The 22180-nt window shown below is 39.5% G+C and overlaps 2 protein-coding genes and 1 non-coding gene across 10 annotated transcripts in view; 1 reads left to right on the forward strand and 2 right to left on the reverse strand.

The window, feature by feature from the left end:
• Positions 1-551: 551 nt before the first annotated feature.
• LOC701808 (putative protein ARB2BP) lies at positions 552-9674 on the reverse strand. The gene is made up of 2 exons (XM_015129067.3): positions 9572-9674; positions 552-1681 (listed from the first exon to the last, which is right to left on the reverse strand). Exons 1-2 carry the CDS (start codon positions 9672-9674, stop codon positions 552-554), a joined length of 1233 nt encoding a protein of 410 aa, XP_014984553.3.
• Positions 9675-9711: 37 nt separating this feature from the next.
• Positions 9712-22180, forward strand: part of SENP7 (SUMO specific peptidase 7) — a 204277-nt gene continuing 191808 nt past the window's right edge. For all 8 annotated transcript variants that reach the window (XM_028844663.2, XM_015129622.3, XM_015129631.3 and 5 more), the window contains exons 1-2: positions 9712-9817; positions 21008-21057. Coding sequence is in view for 7 of the 8 variants with exons in the window: in XM_015129622.3 (XP_014985108.2) it covers positions 9778-9817; positions 21008-21057 (90 nt within the window). In the remaining variant the exon portion in view is untranslated. The remainder of the gene's footprint in view (positions 9818-21007; positions 21058-22180) is intronic.
• Positions 19845-19947, reverse strand: LOC114676626 (small nucleolar RNA U13). The gene has a single exon (XR_003727675.2). It is a non-coding gene; the product is annotated as a small nucleolar RNA U13 (small nucleolar RNA).

Below are 22180 nucleotides of genomic sequence, written 5' to 3' on the forward strand. Positions count from 1 at the left end.
GGTGGATCACCTGAGGTCAGGAGTTCTAGACTAGTCTGGGGAACATGGCAAAACCCTGTCTCTAGTAAAAATACAAAAATTAGCTGGGCGTGGTGGCACGTGCCTGTAGTCCCAGCTACTTGGGAGGCTGAGGCAGGAGAATTGCTTGAACCTGGGAGGCGGAGGTTGCAGTGAGCTGAGATCATGCCACTGCACTCCAGCCTGGGCTACAGAGTGAGACTCCTCCTCCTCCTTCTCCTCAAAAAAAAAAAAAAAAAAAAAAAAAAAAAAAAAAAAGCAACAACTGTGGCCATGTGCAGTGGCTAATGCCTATAATCCCAGCACTTTGGGAGGCTGAGGTAAGAGGTTCGCTTAAAGCCAGATTTCCATACCACCCTGGGCAGCAAAATCAGACCCTGCCTCATAAAAACAAAATAATAAAAAGTAACAAATCAAACCTCAAGCCAGAACATCATATTGTGTGTGAGTTGAAAGTGTTTTTTTTTTCCTTCCAGAATCTATATTAGCAAAGTTGCAGAAGGACAAAAAAAACCTTAGATGACAAAAGTAGTTTAAGCACTTTGCTTTCTTTTTGTGGAACCTCTAGTCACTATTGGCATTTGAGAGAAATTAATGGTTGTTCTGGCTTTTAAAGCTTTTTTAAAGTACTTAAAAATTGACTGAAGGCTAGAGGAAGGGGCTAAGCTGTACTTTTCTGTACCAGCAGAAACCATAGGAAATTCCTTTTTGAAAACAGTAGCTGCAGGTTTATCCAAAGGCTTAGGACTTGTCACCCATTCACGGCAGTGGTGCTTTATCCATGCTAATAATTGTACATCACTTCCCAGCTGGTGTCCTACATGATGTTCAGAGTCAATAAGTGCAACAGCATATACTTTGCTCATCACTTCCCACCTTCTACGAACAAGCAAGTCCATAAAAACCAAGCCTCCATAACCATGTACAATGAAGGCAATATCCTTGCCTTCAGTCTTTGAAATGAAGTAATCCCATATGTAAGCCATGTGTTCTTCGGGGGTGTTGCTGCATCTTTTTGGAATGCATTTGGGAGGATGCTGGAGAGAGAAAAAGCTCCCACCTGGAACCATTTTTAGAGAAGACGACTCAATATTTTGTGTTAAAAGGCCTTGCCACTCTTTTTCCATCTTTAGTTCCACAAAATTATCATTGGGGTTTAGCACCATTACATCATAATGTGCCTGCAATGCCATTTGAATACACGGTATCTGACTTCCATGTTGGAGACCATGATGTACTATTGCCTGCTGACTCCACTGACCAGCTCGAAAGACCCCATGGTCTTGAAGAAGGACAAGAAGAGCAGAATGGTGATTTGTTAATGCTTTCTCACTCATAAAAAAGAAGCTTCTTGGTTCTTCTTCATCAGCCTCAGGTGGGATATATACTTTTTGTAATTTGCACACCTTCTCCAAAAGCTCATAAATATATTGTTCAAGCAAATGGCCAAGGGCCTGGTAGCGCTTGCTATTTTTCTCAAGCACATTTTCATAATAGTTAAAGACGAAAGGCCTTTGTGTTTCAGTGTGTCTGAATTCAGCTTTTTCATTGAAGTCATATTTAAGTTCTCCTAGTAAGTCAGATTGTTCAATAAATTTTTGGAAGCTCAGCTCCTGTGTCATTGGTAACCACTGAAAGTTAAAAGAATAATAGTACATCAGTGCTAGTAAAAGTCAAATGAAAATTTCAGCTTGTCAAATTCTTCCTGCGGCACATGATGCTAAACTAAGCGGGTCAGAAAGACATTAACCTTCTAACCAGTGGTAAAGATGTTAATTCGAAATAATTGTGAATGATTCAAAACAGTGAGAGACTGAATATATGAAGGGACAATGGAGAGACCATATGTAAATATGGATTTTTTTGACATACAACCTGCCCAGGAAGCCAACCCCTCATTTACAATAAACAACTCAGGAAGTCAGTCTGGTATAAATCAGACTGGCAGGAAATCAGATCTCTATCACTAGTGACAATTCAGGAAACTAACCAGTAACTTCTACAACACTTGGTGCTAAATGGCAAGAACTTCATTAATATCTGACAGCTTTCCTAATTTTGTCCCTGTTTCCAACCTGAGACCAACCAGAGAGAGCCAAATACGTACCCCTAGCCAATCACGCAAGATGTCCCCATTTCTAGTTAGCTCACCTACAGCTTCTCCACGACAACTTGCAATCAGGGCAAATGTGAAGTCTTTTCTTTTTTCCCCCACTATAAAGCTCTCCTACTCTTCTGCTGCCTTGAGTCTCTGCCAAAACGCAAGTGATAGTGGTGGACTCCCTTGCTACAGCAGGCTCAGAATAAATAGGCTTTTCTCATTTGGTTGGTCTTCATTTATTTCTACAGAAGATATTTAATAACTTTTGCTGTTAAATGAATGGCAGAAGATAGAAGCGGGAGTGAAATGTGAATCAGGCAATGGAAATTATGACCAATTCAGCGAATACTAGAAGATACAGTTATTCTGATGTCTGAGAAGGAAGAAAAATACGCTAGATGAGAAATTAACTTAGATAGTTCCTTAGGCAGAGCTTAAAGCCGGAAAAAAAGGCTTTGAAAGGTTAAGTGGCTTTCCCCAAAGCCAAACAACTGTCAGAGGAGTGACTGCGGATAAGGCTGACTTTCAAATGAACTTTCTTAACAAATATGTTAACACTCTCCCTTCTTAATTCCTTAACACTGACACTGGCAAACTACAACCCACTTCCAATAAGTAGCACTCCAAATGATTTTCAGTGCAACTTGAGTTGCTATTAGGCCTAAGGCAAAATTCAAATGGTGCTTGCTTGGATGTCTTAAATCTCTTTTAATTTTTTTTTTTTTTTTTTTGAGATGGAGCCTCACTCTGTCGCCCAGGCTGGAATGCAGTGGCATGATCTCGGCTCACTGCAACCTCCACCTCCCAGATTCAAGCAATTCTCCTGTCTCAGCCTCCTGAGTAGCTAGGATTACAGGTGCCCGCCATCATGCCCAGCTAATTTTTTTTTGTATTTTAGTAGAGACGGGGTTTCACCGTGTTGCCCAGGCTGGTCTTGAATGCCTGAGCTCAGGCAATCCACCTGCCTTGGCCTCCCAAAGTGTTAGGATTACAGGTATGAGCCACCACACCTGGCCAAATCTTTTAAAATTTTTAAATTAATTTTTTCCCCACTTCAATAAGCTGGTCTAAGATTTCTTACTCCCTTCTCACTTTCTAAATCTTATTCTCTGACCCCTCTAACCCAAAAGGTACTTTACAAAGGTTTTTGGTTGTCCAAAGCACTATCCAGACTGCTTGCTATTCCTTCCTTTTCTATTAAAAATGCATCTAGTCTTTGCTGATCTCAGGTGTTATTTTTGAAAGACAGGGCCTGACTCTGTCACCCAGGATGGAGTGTGGTGGTGTGATCACAGTTCACTGCAGCCTCGACCTTCTGATCTCACAGTTCACCTCAGCCTCCCAAGTAGCTAGGGCTACAGGCACATGCCACCATGCCTGGCTAATTAAAACAAATTTTTTTTAGAGACGGGATCTCACTATGTTGCCTAGGCTGGTTTGAAACTCCTGGCCTCAAGTGATCCTCTTGCCTTGGCCTTCCAAAGTGCCGGGATTACAGGTGTGAGTCACCATGCTCAGCCTCTCTCTCAGATGTTATTATGTAATTAATTTACTTTTTCTAAAGTGTAAATAATTGACAGACTTAACCATCCTTTTAAAAAAAAAAAAGCCTTGAAAATGGATGCAATGCATGGCAAAAATCCATGCTTCAAAAATCCAAGAATGTTTTACATTGAGGCCATGGTGAAACAATCTAATGGGAGGTCATAACCTTATTCAAAATTTTCAGTGGTGATGTTTGTTGACTTCTTGTTTCCAGACTGGCATGTAAAAATCTTGGAAGTTGCTACTCAGTCCTAACAAGTAAAAAGCTAGACAAACTGAAAATCAAAATCTCTTCTTCATAGGATCCATAAAAGAAGTAAGGTTATTGGGTATACTACCGCCTCCAAAATCGGAGGGACTGAAAGCACGTCAATATAGAGAATCACAACTTACCAGAGCAGAAAGTAGCTGCTGAAGCCGCCAATGGAACAACTACCAGGATAGGTCAATGTGAAGGATCAGTGTGGACAAGTCAGAGGGACCTAGCCATCCCCTCTTCCTCGCTCCCCAATTTTGTTTAAGCTCCTGGAGCTCTCACAGGTCCTCAGGGTGACTATCCATGCCTCTGGTAGTGGGTGGGGAAAAGGAGCCATTTTGAAATACGCCAGAGCATTTTGTTCTTCTTAACAAGGTCTGCCCTCAGGAGAAGCTATTTAATCAGAGGCTAACCTGCCGGGGTTTTATCAGAGCCTAACTGACTTGGGGGAAGGGAAATATCCAACTCTAGCCCACTCTAGCTACCCTGCCCAAACCAAGGGGGTTGTAGTGAACTGAGACCTGTGAAGTTCAGAGTCTAGATGCACAGGCTTACTAAAATTCTCAATAGTCTCCCTTCTCACTCAGAATAAAAACTAAGTTCTTACCATGGCCTACAAGGTCTCACATGGCCATTAGCTCTCCAATGTCATTTCCTACCACTTTCTCACTGGTTTACTCATCCAGTTACATGATCTGGGGCTTAGCTCCTTCTCAGGTGTCATTTCCTACCACTCTCTCACTGGCTTACTCATCCAGTTACATGATCTGGGGCTTAGCTCTTCCTCAGGTGTCATTTCCTACCACTCTCTTGTTTACTTCACCATCGTCGCACCTGGTCTACTTTGCCATCAATTTGTGAAGCAAGCTCCTGTTTTAAGGGTATTCACTCTTGCTAGGCCCACAGCCTGGAATATTCCTCCCCTTTATAGATATCTATAGGACTTTTATTTTAAAGTTTCTGCCCACTTTTTATCTCATCAGAGTGATTTTCTTTGAGCAGTCTATCATAAAGAGTAACTCTCTCCCTTCCTTTTCTTTTTTTGGGCACTTATTACCAACTGACATATGTTTGCTTATTGTCTACCTCTCTCCATTAGAATGTAAATTCCATGACAGCAGGAACAGGGACTTGGTTTTGTTCACTAGTGTATCTCCAGTTGTTGGAATAGTGTCCGGTGCACAGTAAGCACTTAAATATTGTTAGAATTTTACAGTTTTTTGCCAAGCACATGAAGTAAAGCATACTTTAAAAGTCCTCTAGCAATACATTAATACATAAGAAAAAAAAGATGCAAAGCTTTTGGAAAATTATAGAGACTTGTTTTATAATTCTAAACTTAATAAATGTCAAAGGTTATGAATTATTCTTAGAGAATATCCCAACCATCAATTTATATATGCTTTATCTTTTGCAAATCAAGATAAACCATCTCAAGCAAATTCAATATGTTCATTAAACAAAAGAGGGAGAGAATGAGACAATTTTTATGCTTAATTTTCCAAAGAATGGATTAGAATAAGATAGTTTAGGGGAGGAAAAATATTTCCTTAACCCTCATGAGTTCTTAGTTGGAATGAACCTTGTAACAACAGAAAAACAAAGAAGTTTATTAATGCATGCAGTGCACATCACCTTAGAGAAACCTAAATGAGGAGTAACTCAAAACAGTGGCTTACAACTCTGGCTTATGTAAGTATCTTCAACGAAGAACAATAAATTTGTGGAGAGAAGAAAGAACAAAGGAAAGAGTTTTAGACTTCTAAGGGTGAGAAACTGTGGGAATGTAAATCTACAGAAGGAAACTAATACAGTAAGGTTTGTTTGCAGATTTGTCTGGGGCTTTCTGGGCTGGTAAGAGTCTAGAGAGAATTTATGTCCTGCCTTTTAGCTAGAAAAAAGAGGAGAGAGCTTTCCCTCCATTTCCTGCTTCTTAATTGCCTTTGGCTCAAAAATAATTTTTATATAAAAGAGGTATATTTTGGCCGGGCGCAGTGGCTCACGCCTGCAATCCCAGCACTTTGGGAGCTGAGGCGGGTGGATCACGAGGTCAGGGGTTCAAGACCAGCCTGGCCAACATGGTGAAACCTCGTCTCTACTAAAAATACAAAAATTAGCCGGGCGTGGTGGCGGGTGCCTGTAATCTCAGCTACTTGGGAGGCTGAGGCAGGAGAATCACTTGAACCTGGGAGGTGGAGGTTGCAGTGAGCTGAGATTGTGCTATTGCACTCCAGCCTGGGCAACAAGAGCAAAACTCGGTCTCAGAAAGAAAAAAAAAAAAAGGCATATTTTGAGGTGACTTTCTGGTTTCCTTCAATAGTTTACCTTCAAGAAAAAGACTATTAGAGCTAGAAGGGACTTTATTGATATGCTTAGCTAACATGTTTATTTTATAAATGGATAAGTTGAGGCTTTCAAAGGTAAAGTGGCATGCCCAAAGTAACTGAGGCAGCTCAGGAGCCTGAGAGATTTTTTCCCCTCCCTTTTTGACTTTTATTTTAGGGTCGGGGGAATATGCAAATGTGTTACAAGAGTAAATTTTGTGTCACTGGGGTTTGGTATACAAATGATTTCATTATCCAGGTAGCGAGCATAGTATCTGATAGGTAGTTTTACAACCCTCACCCTCCTCCCACCCCAAGATTAGTTTTTACCAAAGATTTAAAAATGCATAGTATTTGACTTTTTCTTTTATTCATTCACCAAAAATTCAGTGAGGCCATTTGGTAGGCACTTTGTTTCCTATGTCAAGTACTCCAGTCGTTTAATGCAGACTAAAATTTTAAAAAAGGATAACAGCATATACGCATTAGAGAGAATTTGAAATTAGGCTTTTCCAGTATCCTGGATTAGGTGGTGACACAGCTGTAATGATTTATTCTAGGTGTGGTTATTTCTTAAAATAAAAAACAATTGTGAAAATATACATAACAAAATTTACCATTCTAACCATTTTTAAGTGTGTAGTTCAGAGGCATTATGTACATTCACATTGTTGTGTAACCATTACTGACATGCATTCCAGAATGCTTTTCATCTTACAAAACTGTAACTCTATACCCATTAAACAATAACTCCCCATTCTCCTCACACTAGGCACTAGCAACCACCATTCTACTTTCGAGCTCTCTGAATTTGACTTCTCTAGGTTAGGTGTGATTGTCTTTAAAGAAGAGGTGGGACACTGGAATCATAGACGCAAATAACTTTAATTAGCATATTTGGATTTTTAAGGAACCCCTTTCCTTTCTGGGATCAAAAGTGGTTACATTTAACAATATTTACATTTTTCACAGGTGATTAGTAAGCTTTTATAAAAAAGTCATTTTATAATCTGAGAAGTTAAGAAATCCCCTGGTTACAGAGTAATAATCTTATACAGTAATTATAATCCTTTTTTATATTTAGGAACAAGGTCCTTTTGTATATACCATGCCATTAAGAAGCACAGAATAGAGAATACTTTTACTCAGAAAATTAAAAAATATCTAATGATACTTTTTTTTTTTAACAATGAGTAAGTTTTCATTTATTTTCATATTTAGGAAAGCAAAACAAAACACAACACCTCTAGAAGATCTATTTTAAAGAAAGAATACTGTTTTGGTACAAAAGCAGCACTATTTTTCTTCTCCCAACACAGAAAGTGATTATGCAGTTTTTTAGAAAAATAATAATGCCTGTATTACAATTCCATTTAGTAAATTGTAGAAAATAATAGTGGTTGTGAAATTATATCTGTAGAAATTTCAAAATAAGAGGAAAGTACATAATGTCCCTCCCCACTGTTCACCTCTCCCTAGGAAACAAAAGAGCTGTATTTAATCCACCAGAGGCAAGGACATATAGAAAAAATAATATCAGAGATAGGAAAAAAGAAAAGCAGATGTCACTAAGTGTTGGTTTTTACCAAATTGGAGTATGTAACAGAATTGTCTGGGAAGTTTATTTTTTATTTTTATTTTTGAGGTAGGGTATCTGTGTGTCGTCCAGGCGGGAGTACCATGTAGTGATCATAGCTCACTGCAGCTTCAAAGTCGTGGACTCAAATAATCCTTAAATCTCATCTTCCCCAGTAGCCGGGACTATAGGTGTGCTCCACCATGCCCGGGTAATTTTTGTTGTTTTTTCTGGAGACAGTCTTGCTTTGTCGCCCAGGCTGGGGCCTGATCAAGGCTCACTGCAACTTCAACCCCATAAGTGATCTTCCTGCCTTAGCCTCTTGAGTAGCTGGGACTGCAGGCATGCTGGCCACCATGCGTGGCTAGTTTTTAAATTTTTTTGTAGAGAGGAGGTCTCACTATATTGCCCAGGCTCATATCAAACTCCTGGGCTCAAGTGATGCGCCCGCCTAGGGTGAGTCATGACATCTGGCCTGTATATTTTTGTGGAGAGGGGGGTCTTGCTTTGTTGCCCAGGATGGTCTTGAATGTCTGGGCTCAAGCTATTCTGCCTCAGCCTCCTAAAGTGCTGGGATTACAGACGTGAGCCACTGTGCCCGGCCCAGCTTGACTTCTGAGTCAGTTAAGTTCTTTGGTTAAAAAAATTAGTTTGTGAGGAAACTGAACATTCAATTATTATTCAGAAAGCAATGTTTTTGTTAAACAGAAATTAACCAAATAAACCAACAAAATGAAATCCTTACAGTGAACCTCAATCCCAGCAAGACTTAAAGTGTATCTGCCTTGCGGTCATTACTGCCATGTAGAACACTTCCCCAAGCCCAACACCCCACAACACCTGTGGCCTCACCTCTACCTGGGGACTGACCATATTATAATTAGGAAGGCTTGACTCATGAAGAAGGGGACTGCTTTAGTGGACGAGTTGGGCCGATCCCTTTATTGACTCCATTAGGATGGGAGATGGGGGTTGGAGGGATAGGGGTGAGAGGTATAAAGGGCCGGCTTGGGAATCAAACCCGATTGATTTCCAGAGTCCCTTTGGGCTTGGATCATGCCAGAAACATTTTCCCTGCTTAGAGCACTGTGCTGAATTTTGTTAAACTTGTGATTAAATCGTCATGAAAGCTTACACGTTCATTTAAAAATTATTCAGATATGCACCATTAGGGATCAGGCTAATAGTACCAGACCTTTAGTTCATTGATGACCGGTCTAGTCCCTTAAGTATCGTGGTAAATGTTAATTGAACAAATTCCAGTGTATAGCCACCCACTTTTTGTCATCTCAGTATTTCAGTTATTGAAAAATTAAGTTCTAGCTTTTACGGAACTTTAAAAATCACGAGTTTTAATTTTAAAAAGAAATTCTCTCTAAGACATTTTTCCTCGTCAGCCTACTTATTTTCAGTGCAAATGCTAAACTAATAGCTAGGCTATTATTAGGTGATTTTGCCATCTTAAAATCTTTTGGTTTCTGAGTTCGAGGAAGGGCGTTTGGGGCAAATATGTAAGAGAGGCTGTCAGGAACGTAATACTGCAAACACTAACGTTTTGTTTTCATAGTTGTTTGGCCACCTCGCGAGATCCAGTGAACCGGAGGAGTTCCTGTTTTCCCCTTTTAATTGTTGTCAATCTAATCTTCAAAGTCAACAAAGCTAAAATCAAGCACCCAGATGGTTCACTTCCCCAGAGGGGATCAGATCATGAAATAAACCCCACGAAAAAAACGCTGGAGGAGACAGCCCACAGAGAAAAGTCCCAGGAAATGATTTCCGGTTGATGGTGGGAGGGGCAGCTGATTTCCGGTCGAAGGGCAGGCGACGGCTCTTGCGCAAGCGCGCTTCGCACATTGCTGGCTTTTTTTTTTTTTCTTTCCCCTCCCCCTCCCTCTCCCAAGCCGGAGGGGTCCTGAGGTGACAGCGCCTGCAACTGAAATTTCAGCAGCGGGAGAAGATGGACAAGAGAAAGCTCGGGCGACGGCCATCTTCATCCGGTGAGAAAGGGTCGGAGGAGGGTTAAGCATATTGTCTCCTACCCGGGGCAGACGGGAGGCGCTGGCGGCAGCTGGGGTTGCGGCCCGAAGCCGCGAGGGCGAGGGCGGGGGCGGGGAGAGGAGGGGGCGCGCACAATGGAAGGCTCCCGGGTCGTCCCCGCCCCTCGAGTCGAAGACCGGGTCCGAGCTGTCATCGAAGCCTCGGGCGCTCTTCACCTCAAAACCCCTTTTATTTTTTCCCTCCTCCCGCGAACACTCTCCTTGCGTCTCATCGGACCATGGATCTTCCCGGTTGGCTTGCCACTCTCTGCCACGCCTTCCTCGTAATTCCACCAATGTTCCAATTTCATTTCGGTGTCTCAGCGCCTGACCCCACTTTCCTCTCTTCCTTTGCTTCTCGACTTTGCGTCCCTTCCCCTCTCCCTCCTCTTTCCCTCAGCAGGTAGCTGCTGCTGGGGAGGAAAGGTGGGGCTTGCGAACGGAGACTCCTTTTCTTTGATACAATGCCTCGCTGGGTCTTGTTCTGCTGAACAGGCCCGCCTAATAGCCTTTTTCTTTTCCAGCCTCCCCTGCGTCTTCCAAAAGTGATTGGAAAATCAAACAAAGGATATGAAGCCGTGCTTTCGTTGTGTTTTTATTTTCAGCATATTTTTGTTTTGGAAATTATTTTGTTTTAAATGACTATCTTCAGTTTTGTGTACAACGTCTTGGAAACAAGAAGGTGGAGTTATAAAGACGTGAGGTAGAGTTCCTCCCAGTCGAGAAGTTTTTGTCAAACATTTCATCCATTAAGGGGTCCTCAAGTCCTTGTGTTAAGTCCTACGGGTGGTAGGAGGAGAGGACGAGGACTCACATGCTTACAGTCCACAAACGAACGCCCAATGAATCAATTTCATTTCATTTTTCTGTTTCTTATGGTACCGTTGATTTCTGCAGAAACATTGTTGACAATTCCAAATTTATTTAGGAGTGCCCTGTGGCAGTGCATCTCAAACTTCTTTCAGCCTTAATTGCAAAGGAGAGTGATTATGGATCTCTGGGGACACTACTTGAAGCAGTTGAAAACCTGAAATCCCTTTTCATATGCAACCAGTGTTAGCGATTTTGGTGTGTATTCTGGAGATAGTAGTTTTCTCCTTTGAAAGCACATGTATAAATGATATATGTGTATATTTATACATACATGTAGGTATATGCCTTCAACTGATGTTTAATAGTCTCCACCCCGCACCAAACCTCTAAGTAAAATGGACACATTAGGAAAATGCACAGCGCTTAGCTGGCGTCATTTGCGTGCTTCCTAACACAGAACTCTAGGTATAATCCTATCTTCCTTTGAGATGCACAGCTTTTTAAAAATAAATGCATTTCATCTAGGTTTAATACATTTTTGGGGAGGGAAGGTAAGATATTTGCCTTGTACTTCAACAAGTCACATTCCCCTTTACCTGATTACACTTAGATTTATTTATTTGTCACAGTAACTTGATGTAAGTAGTTGTGGGAAGTGGATTTTGATAATAAAGCTGTTTATCCTTAAAAGACATTGATATTTATGTTAGTTATATGTCTGGAGAGCGTTTTCTTTTTCTCATGATCTCTCTTTTGGAGCTGTCCTTTCTGAAAAATAAGTATAATAAAATCCATACCCAAATCTAATGTTACCTAGCCGTTCTCCAGTATGCCACTAATTTTAAGATGTGCACAAATTAATTTTTAAGTATGCTTCCGCTTTTCTTAATAGTGTATATTTAATTTCCTGATATAAATTCTCAGAAATAAAACACGATCAGCTGGTTGAAAGATTCCGTGTAATGGTTGTATGCATGCAGTTGCCATTTCATTATAAATTGTTGCTAATTGGAACCCAAATGAAGTGACTTTTTTTTTTTTTTTTTTTTTTTGAGACCGGAGTCTCACTCTGTTGACCAGGCTGGAGCTCAGTGGCGCAGTCTTGGCTCACTACAACCTCCGCCTCTGGGGTTCAAGCGATTCTCCTGCCTCAGCCTCCCTAGTAGCTGGGATTACAGGTACCCGTCACTATGCCTGGTTAATTTTTATACTTTTAGTAGAGATGGGGTTTCACCATGTTGGCCAGGCTGGTCTCGAACTCCTGACCTCAGGTGATCCACCCGCCTCAGCCTCCCAAAGTGCTGGAATTACAGGCGTGAGCCACCGTACCCGGCCATGACGTGACATTTATAGTCATCAAAGTTTCCTAAATACACAGAAGAGTTTGATTAATAAAACAGGAAGAAGAGGTAGAAGGAGGATGGGTAGCAGTAGAAAGATAAAATAAAACACAAAATTTGAAAGTTTTGTCTGTGAGACGACATTAGGCTGCCCTAAACTATCTCCTAAACAAGGAAGAACTGTAAAATGTTCACAATGTACTGCTCAAAACTTTTTCAGTTGCAAGTAGCAGAAACCCAATTCCAGCTGGTTTAGGCTAAACACATGTATTTGTGACTCACATAACTGATAACTATAACATTAAAAGCAGTATATTACATGGTGATACACATTAGAAGATGGCTGGCATCAGAGACAGGTTCACTGAAGTTGAATGATAAAGTGTGTGGGAGTAAGGGAGAATGACTATTAAAAGTGTTAACAAAAATATAGCACAGATAAATTAGAATCATAGACTGCAATTTTCAAATGAATTTTTTGAATCAAGATAGGAAATGTCAAGTAAATTTGAACCAACTTTCAACTGATTGCTTCAGGCAACATTCTTGGAGACCTGTGTCACTCTCATTTGCAGTTAAGGATACATATGTTCTTTAAGTACTTAGGCACTAGACACTGTGCTAAGAACTTTGGAAACTTCAGTATTTTCAAAAGCCTTATAAAGTAATTGTTTTTCATTTACAGATGAGAGAACTGGAATTTAGGGGCAGGATAAAGATTAGTAATAGCTACTAAGAAACAAGATTCAAAATGTGGTCTCTAATTATAAGATCTATAGTTTTAACTTCATTTACTGCTACTAGTGTCCCTGATGGTATAACTGTCTTAAATCTTTCAGTAGGTTCAGGTGATGTTTACTTTGCATTGAAAGTGTAATGAATGATAATTGAAGCTCAGGATGAGAACTTACAATTAGTTATGATAAAGCTGCATTATTTGCAGAGATCTTAGTTGAAGTCATTGGAATGAATGGAATTGCCCACAAAAATAATATAGAGTAAGGAAGGTCTTAAATCACATACAACTAATTTCAAAGTAGGTAGGAAGAGATACTACTAACCAGTTAGGTAGATTAGGAATGTGACAGGTTTGGGAAGATAGGGAGGAGAGTAAAAAAGAAATGTTAGCATTTCAGAGAGTTAAAAGTAGCATGAGGGTGCTGGATTTGGCAATTAGGAGGCCACTTTTACTGATGGTAAGAGTGGTTAGTAGACTAGTAGACAAAAGTCAAATTTCAAAAGGCTAGACGAATGATGGCGGTGAGGAAATGGGGCAGCAAAAGTAAGCTGAGAAAATGAGATGGGAAGGAAAGATTTCTAGAACAAGCTTGAGTAGGAAATTAGGTAGAAAGGCTTGTTTTTTCTTAAGATTGTGAGAGACTTAAATCAGGTTGGTAGGGAGCAGGAAAGGGGTAGAGAGGGAAAGATTGAATGTATATCAGGTAGGAGATAATGGAGTGAGGTCCTGGAAGAAATGGGAGAGATGGATGGCGTCAAAGAACAGTTTGATGAGACATAGGGAAAGGAGAAAAGATGGATAAAGATATAGACATATCTTGGGACTAAAGATACTGCAGTTATGGCTTCTAAATGAAATAGTAAGGTAATCTTTAGAGAAAGGGGCTTTTAAATGGTACTGGGAATGCAAGACAGGTCAATTAGGGATGAATACATATTAAGTACTCTTGCAGTCTTAGTTAAAACAAGTGTGAGTTTTATAGTAGTTGGAGCTCCAAATACTTTGTGACTTAGTAGTGCCAAGCAGTACAGAAGCAAGAGTTTGCAAAAAAAAATGAGTTTAATTTTACTTAGAATTAAAGGGTGTGGCAAGATGTAAGGGCAAAGAGTGGATTTAGTGGGAGTGAGGAAGACGGTATATAGAATGAAAGGCTTGCATTTGAGAACTTGAGAGTTTTCCTTAAAGGCATTCTTGAATGCATATTGCTGAAATGGAGATATTTAGAAGTTTGTACCATTAAATGAAGATGATTCCATTGTTTTGAGTGAGTTGGTTAATGGATGTTTTAGTGCTTCAGAATGATGGTGAATTTTGATCATACTTAAACTATGAACCAAGAATCAGTATTCTAGACATGGAGAGGATCTTGGGTCAGTAGATGGCAGTCATAAATATGGGCAAGGGAATATATCAATGTTTTTATTTTTGAGATGGAGTCTCCAGGCTGGAGTGCAGTGACGTGATCTCAGCTCACTGTAACTTCTGCCCCCTGGGTTCAAGCGATTCTCCTGCCTCAGCCTCCTGAGTAGCTGGGACTACAGGTGCTGGGACTACAGGTGCATGCCACCATGGCCAGGTAATTTTTGTATTTTTAGTAAAGACGGGGTTTCACCATGTTGGCCAGGATGGTCTCAATCTCTTGACATCGTGATCCACCCGCCTTGGCCTCCCGAAGTGCTGGGATTACAGGTGTGAGCCACTGTGCCCAGCCGGGAATGTCTCCAATTTATGTCAATTTTAAAGGAGGAATTATTGCAATAAAGTTAGAATATTAATGGGAGATGGTGGTGGTGGGGAAGAAAATTTTTTTTTTGTCTCCCCCCTACAGGAAACAATAGAGATTGTTAATCTCTACTTCTGTTTTATAAGTAGGAGAGTTTTAACAAAGTAATATAGCTAATAAAAAGCTAGGATTTAGTTAACCTAAGGTGGAGGAGAAGTTCAAAGAAAATATTCAAAATTTAAGGAAACTGTATTGACTTTGGAAAAGAATTTAGTAAACTGGGGAAGAGTTGGAGAAGATGTAGATGAGGGGGTAGAATTGAATTATATGAGGTGTGATAATAAGAAGGTGATAGGCTATAGAGATTGACATCTTGGTGGTGATTCCTAGGCCTGATGATGGAAGGCAGAGGATTGAAAAGTAAATTAAGGGGGCATGGTAACACAGAGAATGGGTTATGAATAAGATTGAGTAGCTCCAAAGATCCAGACTAGAATTCTGTTATAATGCCTTCCTGATGAATAACTTTCATTTGGGTTTTCAGTAGTTTATGAATCTGGCTGATGTGGGCTGCTTCATCCTAGTTTGTGTGTGCTTGTATTCGTAAATCACCCTTGGGTTGTTCCTGGCTCCACCCATTTCTGCCTGTCTAAACTTTATTCTTCAAAGCCCAGTTCTTTTTTTTTTGAAATGGGATCTTGCTCTGTTGCCTAGGCTTGAGTACAGTGGCATGATCATAGCTCCCTGCAGCCTTGAACTCCTGGGCTCAAGTTATCCTCCTACCTCAGCCTGCCGAGTAGCTAGGACTGTAGGCACACACTATCACGCCTGGCTATTTAAAAAAAAAAAACAAAACTTAGTTTTTGTAGAGATGGGGTCTCACTGTGTTACCCGGGCTGGTCTTGAACTCTTCGCCTCAAGCGATCCTCCCACCTTGACCTCCCAAAGTGCTGGGATTATAGGCATGAGCCACCATGCCTGGCCCAAGCTCAGTTCAGTTGTGCCTTTCCAAGAACCATTTTCTTAACTCAAACTTAAATTTATACCTGTTTCTGCACTTCTGTGGGTCTTTATGCCTCTTATATGATGTTTATCAGATTCCATCATATATTCTAGCTTGCTGAGTTGTCTAATGTCTACTGCTATACTATTAACACTGTGACAGGGACTGTCATTAATTTTATTTCCCCATAGCATCCAGTATGCCTAGAGTGTACTGGTTTAGAGTATCATCTCTGGAGTATGACCAGTGATGGATCACTGTGGTAACATTGGGCAAGTTATTTGGATCCCTCAAACCTTAATTTCTTAATCTATCAGATGGAGATAATACATTATTGATTTCATGATGTCAGGATTAAGGAAAATAATTTGTTTACACACTTAGCATAATGCCAGGCAATGATAATTACTATTATGTCAAATAAATAGGCTGGGTGCGGTGGCCCATGCCTGTAATCCCAGCACTTTGGGAGTCCAAGGTGGGCAGATCCCTTGAGCTCAGGTGTTGGAGACCAGCCTGGCCAATATGGTGAATCCCTCTCTCTACTAAACATATAAAAAATTAGCCAGGCATGTCCTTCCTGTAGTCCCAGGTAGTCGGGAGAATCACTTGAACCTGGGAGGCAGAGGTTGCAGTGAGCTGAGATCATGCCACTGCACTCCAGCCTGGGTGACAGAGCAAGACTCCATCTCAAAAAAAAAAAAAAAAAAAAAAAAAAGAATAAATAAGTGACTGAATGGGAAAAGTTATGCTTTTAATTTTTTGACTCGTATATTTAGAATGAGAGTAATTGGAGAGATTTTCCTATATGCTAATGCTAAAATACTGCAGTCTCCTAAAGGGAGATACTTGACTATAAAATGTTATAGTTACCATTTCTTTTGTACCAACTGTATGTTAGACGTAATGCTAAATGCCTTAATATAGACTATCATACTTTAATCTTAACAATTAAAAAGGCATATATTCTCTCCCGTTTTACAGATGAGAAACTGCGACTCAAAGAAGTCACAACTAGTAAGCCAAGATACAAATTTGGGTTGTCTAGCTTTAAAATATATACTCTTAAGCATGATAACTATACCATACAGTCTCAAGTCGAGGCACATCATATGCTTATTTAAACACTCCAGAGCTAACCTGGTATAAGATGGACCAAGTCAGTTATAAAAAAACTGTAAATTTTTTTATTAGACAAAGTTGGCCAAGGAAAAAAAACATAAACATTTGGGAATTCATAATAGCATTAATGAAAGGAAATAGCGGAAAAAAACAGGATGGAAGCACTTTTAACCCAATGAGATATTTTGGGGATATAAATTTGTAAATTCAAATTTAAGGAACTGATATTCCTTTAAAAAATGATATATTCTTTTATTTTGTATAAATTTAAGGGGTACAAGTACAGCTTTGTTAGGTGGGTATATTGTGTGGTGGTGAAATCTGGGCTTTTAGTGCAATCATCAGCTGAATAGTGTACCCATTAAGTAATTTCTCATCCCTCACTGTACTACTCCCAGCCTTCCAAGTCTCCAGTGACTGTTATTCCACACTCTGTATCCACGGGTACACACATTATTTAGCCCCTACGTATTATAGTGAGAATATGTGGTATTTGACTTTCTGAGTTCTTCTTTTTTTTCTTTTTTCTTTTTCTTTTTGAAATGGTTTCGCTCTGTTGTCCAGACTGGAGTGTAGTGGTGCAAATATGGCCCATTGCAGCCTCAGCCTCCTGGGCTCAAGCGATTCTCCCACCTCAGCCTCCCAAGCAGCTGAGACCACAGGTGGTGTCACTGTACCCAGCTAATTCAAATAAATATTTGTAGAGACAGGGTCTTACCATGTGGTGCAGGCTGATCTCAAACTCCTGGGCTCGAGCAGTCACCCTGCCTTGGCCTCCCAAAGTGTTGGGAATATAGATGTGAGCTTCTAATCTGAGTTGTTTCACTGAAGATGAAGGTTTCCAGTTCTGTGTTACTGTAAAAGACATGAGTTCATTCCTTTTTCATTCCTGAATAGTATTCCATTGTGTATTTATAGATATGTGTTTTGTTAAATTTAAAAATGACTACAAAATGAATTTCTACAGGATAAAGACTTTATCACTTATTTAAAAAATTCTTTATTTTTGGTAGTCAACTTGAGTACTAGTTTATTGAAATTTGAAGTTGTCAAATGCTTAAATATAGAGGTGAAAAAAAATATATATATTTTTGAGATGGAGTTTTGCTCTTGTTGCCTAGGATGGAGTGCAGTGGCATGATCTTGGCTCACTGCAACCTCTGCCTCCTGGGTTTGAGCGATTTTCCTGCCTCAGCTTCCTGAGTAGCTGGGATTATAGGTGCCTGCCACTATATCCAACTAGTTTTTTTTTTGTATTTTTAGTAGAGATGGGTTTCCCCATGTTGACCAGGCTGGTCTCGAACTCCTGACCTCAAGTGACCCAACCACCTTGGCCTCCCATTAGTGCTGGGATTACAGGCATAAGCCACTGCACCTGGCCCGAAAATAATTTTTTAGATCAGGAAAACATTACATGGTTCATATAGTGAAACTAATGCTGTGTATTATGAACTTAGAATAAATCATTTCAGCAATATAGATTTTTTGGTAGTCTATATTTCATTAGTTATTATTTCTGATTTTAAGTACCATATAGTACACATATCTTTAGTATATAGTTCAATGGCTTTTTTTTTTTTTTTTTTTTTTAAATTTGAGACAGTGTCTTGCTCTGTTGCCCAGGCTGGAGTGCAGTGGTGCCATCATAGCTCACTGCAGCCTCAACTTCCTGGTTCAAGTGATCTTCCCACCTCAGCCTACTGAGTAGCTGGGAGTACAGGTGCACACCACCACACTTTTTTATACAGAAGGGGTTTCACCATTTTGCCCAGGTTGGTCTCAAACTCCTGAGCTCAAGCGATCTACCCACCTCAGCCTCCCAAAGTGCTGGGATTATAGGCATGTGCGACCATGCCTGGCCCCCGTCACTGTTTTAACTAGTGTTACCATAGGTTTATTTTAACTCTCCTTGAATTTCAGAGAAATAGAATCATACACTCTTCTGCATCTGGTTTCCTTTAAGCTTGCCTGAGTGATATATCCATATTGTGCATAGCAGTAATTCATTATCTTTTAGTGCTGTATAGTTTTCCATTACATGAATATGTTTATCCATACTTGGATATTTGGATTGTTTCCAGTTTTTGGATAGTAAGAACAAAAATACCTGAATATTCTTATTTCTGTTGGTTATTTATCTAAAAGTGTAATTGTTGGATATTGCATAGGCAGGTGTCTAACTTCAGTAGATGCTGGTGAAGCACTACTCTTAGCAAGAGCATATGAGTTCCACTCTCTCACTGATACTTGGTGGTGTCAATCTTTTTACTTTTACCCACTCTAAAGGCTGTTTAATGGTTTTCATTGCCATTTTAATTTTGCGTTTCCCTAATGATTATGAAATTGAGCACCCGTTTATATGTTTATTGGCCATTTGGATATTATTTTTTGTGAAGTGCCTATTCAGACTTTTGTCCGTTTTGAAGATAGGATTATCTTGTTTTTGCTTTAGGAGTTCTTTATATATTCTGGTTATGAATTCTTTGACAAATGCATGTATTATAAGTATTTTTCTTTTAATCTTGACATGCCTTTTCACTCTTGATGATTTTTGATGAACAGAAGTTCTTTTTTTTTTTTTTTTTTAAATCTGAGACAGGGTCTCACTCTGTCACCCAGGCTGGAGTGCAGTGTTGCAGTCATGGCTCACTGCAGTTGTAACTTTCCAGGCTTTAGTGATCTTTCCATCTCAACCTCTTGAGTAGCTGGGACTACCGGCATGTGCTATCATGTCCAGCTAATTTTTTAACATTTTTGTAGTGATGGGATCCCACTGTGTTGCCCAGACTGGTCTCGAACTCCTGGGCTCAAGTGATCCCCATGCCTTGGCCTTCCAAAGTGTTGGGATTACAGGCATGAGCCTCTGTGTCTGACCTTTTCTTTTTTTCCTTTTTTCTTTCTCAAAGCGAATCCAGGCCAGGCGCCTTGGCTCACTGTAATCCCAGCACTTTGGGAGGCCGAGGTGGGCGGATCTCCTGAGGTTGAGAGAGCAGCCTGACCAACATGGAGAAACCCTGCCTCTACTAAAAATACAAAATTAGCCTGGCGTAGTGGCACATACCTGTAATCCCAGCTACTCGGGAGGCTGAGGCAGAAGAATCTCTTGAACCCGGGAGGCAAAGGTTACGGTGTGCCAAGATTTGCACCATTGCACTCCAGGCTGGGCAATAAGAGCAAAACTCAGTCTCAAAAACAAAACAAAACACAAAAACCCCGCTAATCCAGTGTGGTTCTTTATTTTTCTTTCATGTCAGATGGGTGATGTGCTGACATGGTAACAAGGTTCAAGGTACCACATCTCACAGATGCGTGTGAACACCCAGGCATCATGCTCATGAGCTACAGTAGGATCAGAAGTTCTTAATTTTAATGAAGTACAGTTTGTTAATGTTTTCATTTGTGGTTAGTACTACTTGTGCCCTCTCTGAAAAATCTTTGCCTACCCAAAGGTGATGAAGATATTCTCCTATTTAAATCTAGATGCTTTGTTTTTATCTTTGACATTGAAATCTATGATTCATTTCAAATTAATTTTGTGTATGGTGTGAGGTAGTCAAGGGTGTTATTCCCCCATTTGGTTATCAAATTGCCTCAGCATCATTTATTTTGAAAATCATCCCTTTCCTATGGAATTGCAGTCATGCATTTGTCACAAGCAGGTGACTATATATATATATATATATATGTATATATATATATATATATCTGCCATTTATGTTTTTAGTAAAATCTGTGATATATTCCAATAGACTATAAGTTCCAGGAAGGTTTGGAACTTTTGCCTAATTTGCCTACTACACTGTACTCATTGCCTAGCACAGTGTCAGGGCACATAATAGACATTGAATTAATATTTGCTGATTGGAAGTTAGGACTCAGAAAAATCCACAGCAAGTCTGAAAAAAATGTTGGTGAGTAAAAGACAGTTAAACTGTTCCCAGTTGCACAGCATGCTTAGATATGTAGTAGAACTGAAAGTGTTTTTATAGAATATTCTCAACTTCTAACTTCTAGAATTTCACCTGCTTCTACCTCCCCCCATTATAAGAATTTTTCTGATCAAATGGTTCTACTACTAGGTGTGAGGTCTTTGGCCAGGGAATTTGTTTAGTTCTTAGAGCCAAGTTTTCCTCTTTCTTTTCTATTTTTTTTTTGTGTGTGTGTGTATATATATATATATATATATATTTTACTGGAGACATTGTGTGAGAATCTGCTATTCTTCTGACATGTAGTTATTTTTTGACTTTTATGTTTAGCCCTTCAGTTTCTGTAAAATATATCAGTGTAAATTTAAATCTAACAAGTTAATTTAAAACAAGGAATGAATGTGAAAGAATCTCCTTTATCAAACTGTTTATCTCATTTAGATGTTAAACGATAATTTTTACCACGTCTTTGGTTTTTGTAGAAATCACCACAGAAGGAAAAAGGAAAAAGTCATCTTCTGATTTATCGGAGGTATGCATTTGTTTTGCTTTTAATCTATTATCTTTGGAGTTACTGATACTGAAAGTATTTTGCTGTTTGTCTTTTTAATAACATTTTAAAGAAAATAGTATAAAACTTTAATCAGTGTTTTGGGAGAATGGTGTATTCTAATTAACTGAAGATCAACCAGGAAACCCTTCTACCAACTTTGTTTAAATTGTTGACTGGTATGCTTTCCAGACCGGATGACCAATATACTTTCCAGAGCTCATTTTAGATTTTATTTAAAACATAGCACAACATTTCTCTGATGACTTAATCTATTAGAGTACCTAATGTTCATTCATTAGTGATGCTATAGATGCAGAATAGTCGTACTCAAGGTATGTGCTGAACATTACTATTGGGAATATGTCCTTTTAAGCCTCTTTTTTTCATTTATTTCTTCTACATATGCCAAGAGTAGCAAAACAAGCAAAATGAAGTTTCTACCTACATAGGAAGTGTTCAAAAAAATTAATTCCTTTTAAGAAAGATAATCTTTTTCTTTTCTTTCTTTTTTAAGAGACAGGGTTTTGCTCTGTTGCCCAGGCTCAAGTACAGCTCACTGCAACCTTGAACTCCTGGGCTTTAGTGATCCTCCTGCCTCAGCCTCCCAAGTAGCTGGGAATACAGGGATGTGCCACCATGACCAGCTAGTTTTAATTTTTTTATGTAGGGACAGGGATCTTGCTATGTTGCCCAGGCTGGTCTCACATTCCTGGCCTCAAGCAATCCTCCTGCCTTGGCCTCCAAAAGTGTTGGGATTATAGCATAAGCCACCATACCTGGCATATAGAGGTAATTTTTTTTTTCTAGAATTTTGTTCTTTAAATGCAGTAATATCCTGATTTACATTATAAGAATTTATTAAACCCTTTCCTATGAAGCAGTCTAAGTTATGCACAGAGAACTTTAATATGATACATCTTCACGTTACATAGTTATAGCATTTAACAAAGAAGAATTCATAAAGGAGGACAATGAGAGGAAATCAAGAGTACCTTAGAAGACCGTATAGAAAGTATGGCTTTAGATATTCTTTCTTTTTTGGCTTAAGATTTGCCTGGTGTGGTTTCTCCATTTAAAACTCTGGATTTAGTTTAAGTGGGGT

This window comes from Macaca mulatta, chromosome 2 (genome assembly GCF_049350105.2).
Source record: "Macaca mulatta isolate MMU2019108-1 chromosome 2, T2T-MMU8v2.0, whole genome shotgun sequence".
Taxonomy (NCBI): domain Eukaryota; kingdom Metazoa; phylum Chordata; class Mammalia; order Primates; family Cercopithecidae; genus Macaca; species Macaca mulatta.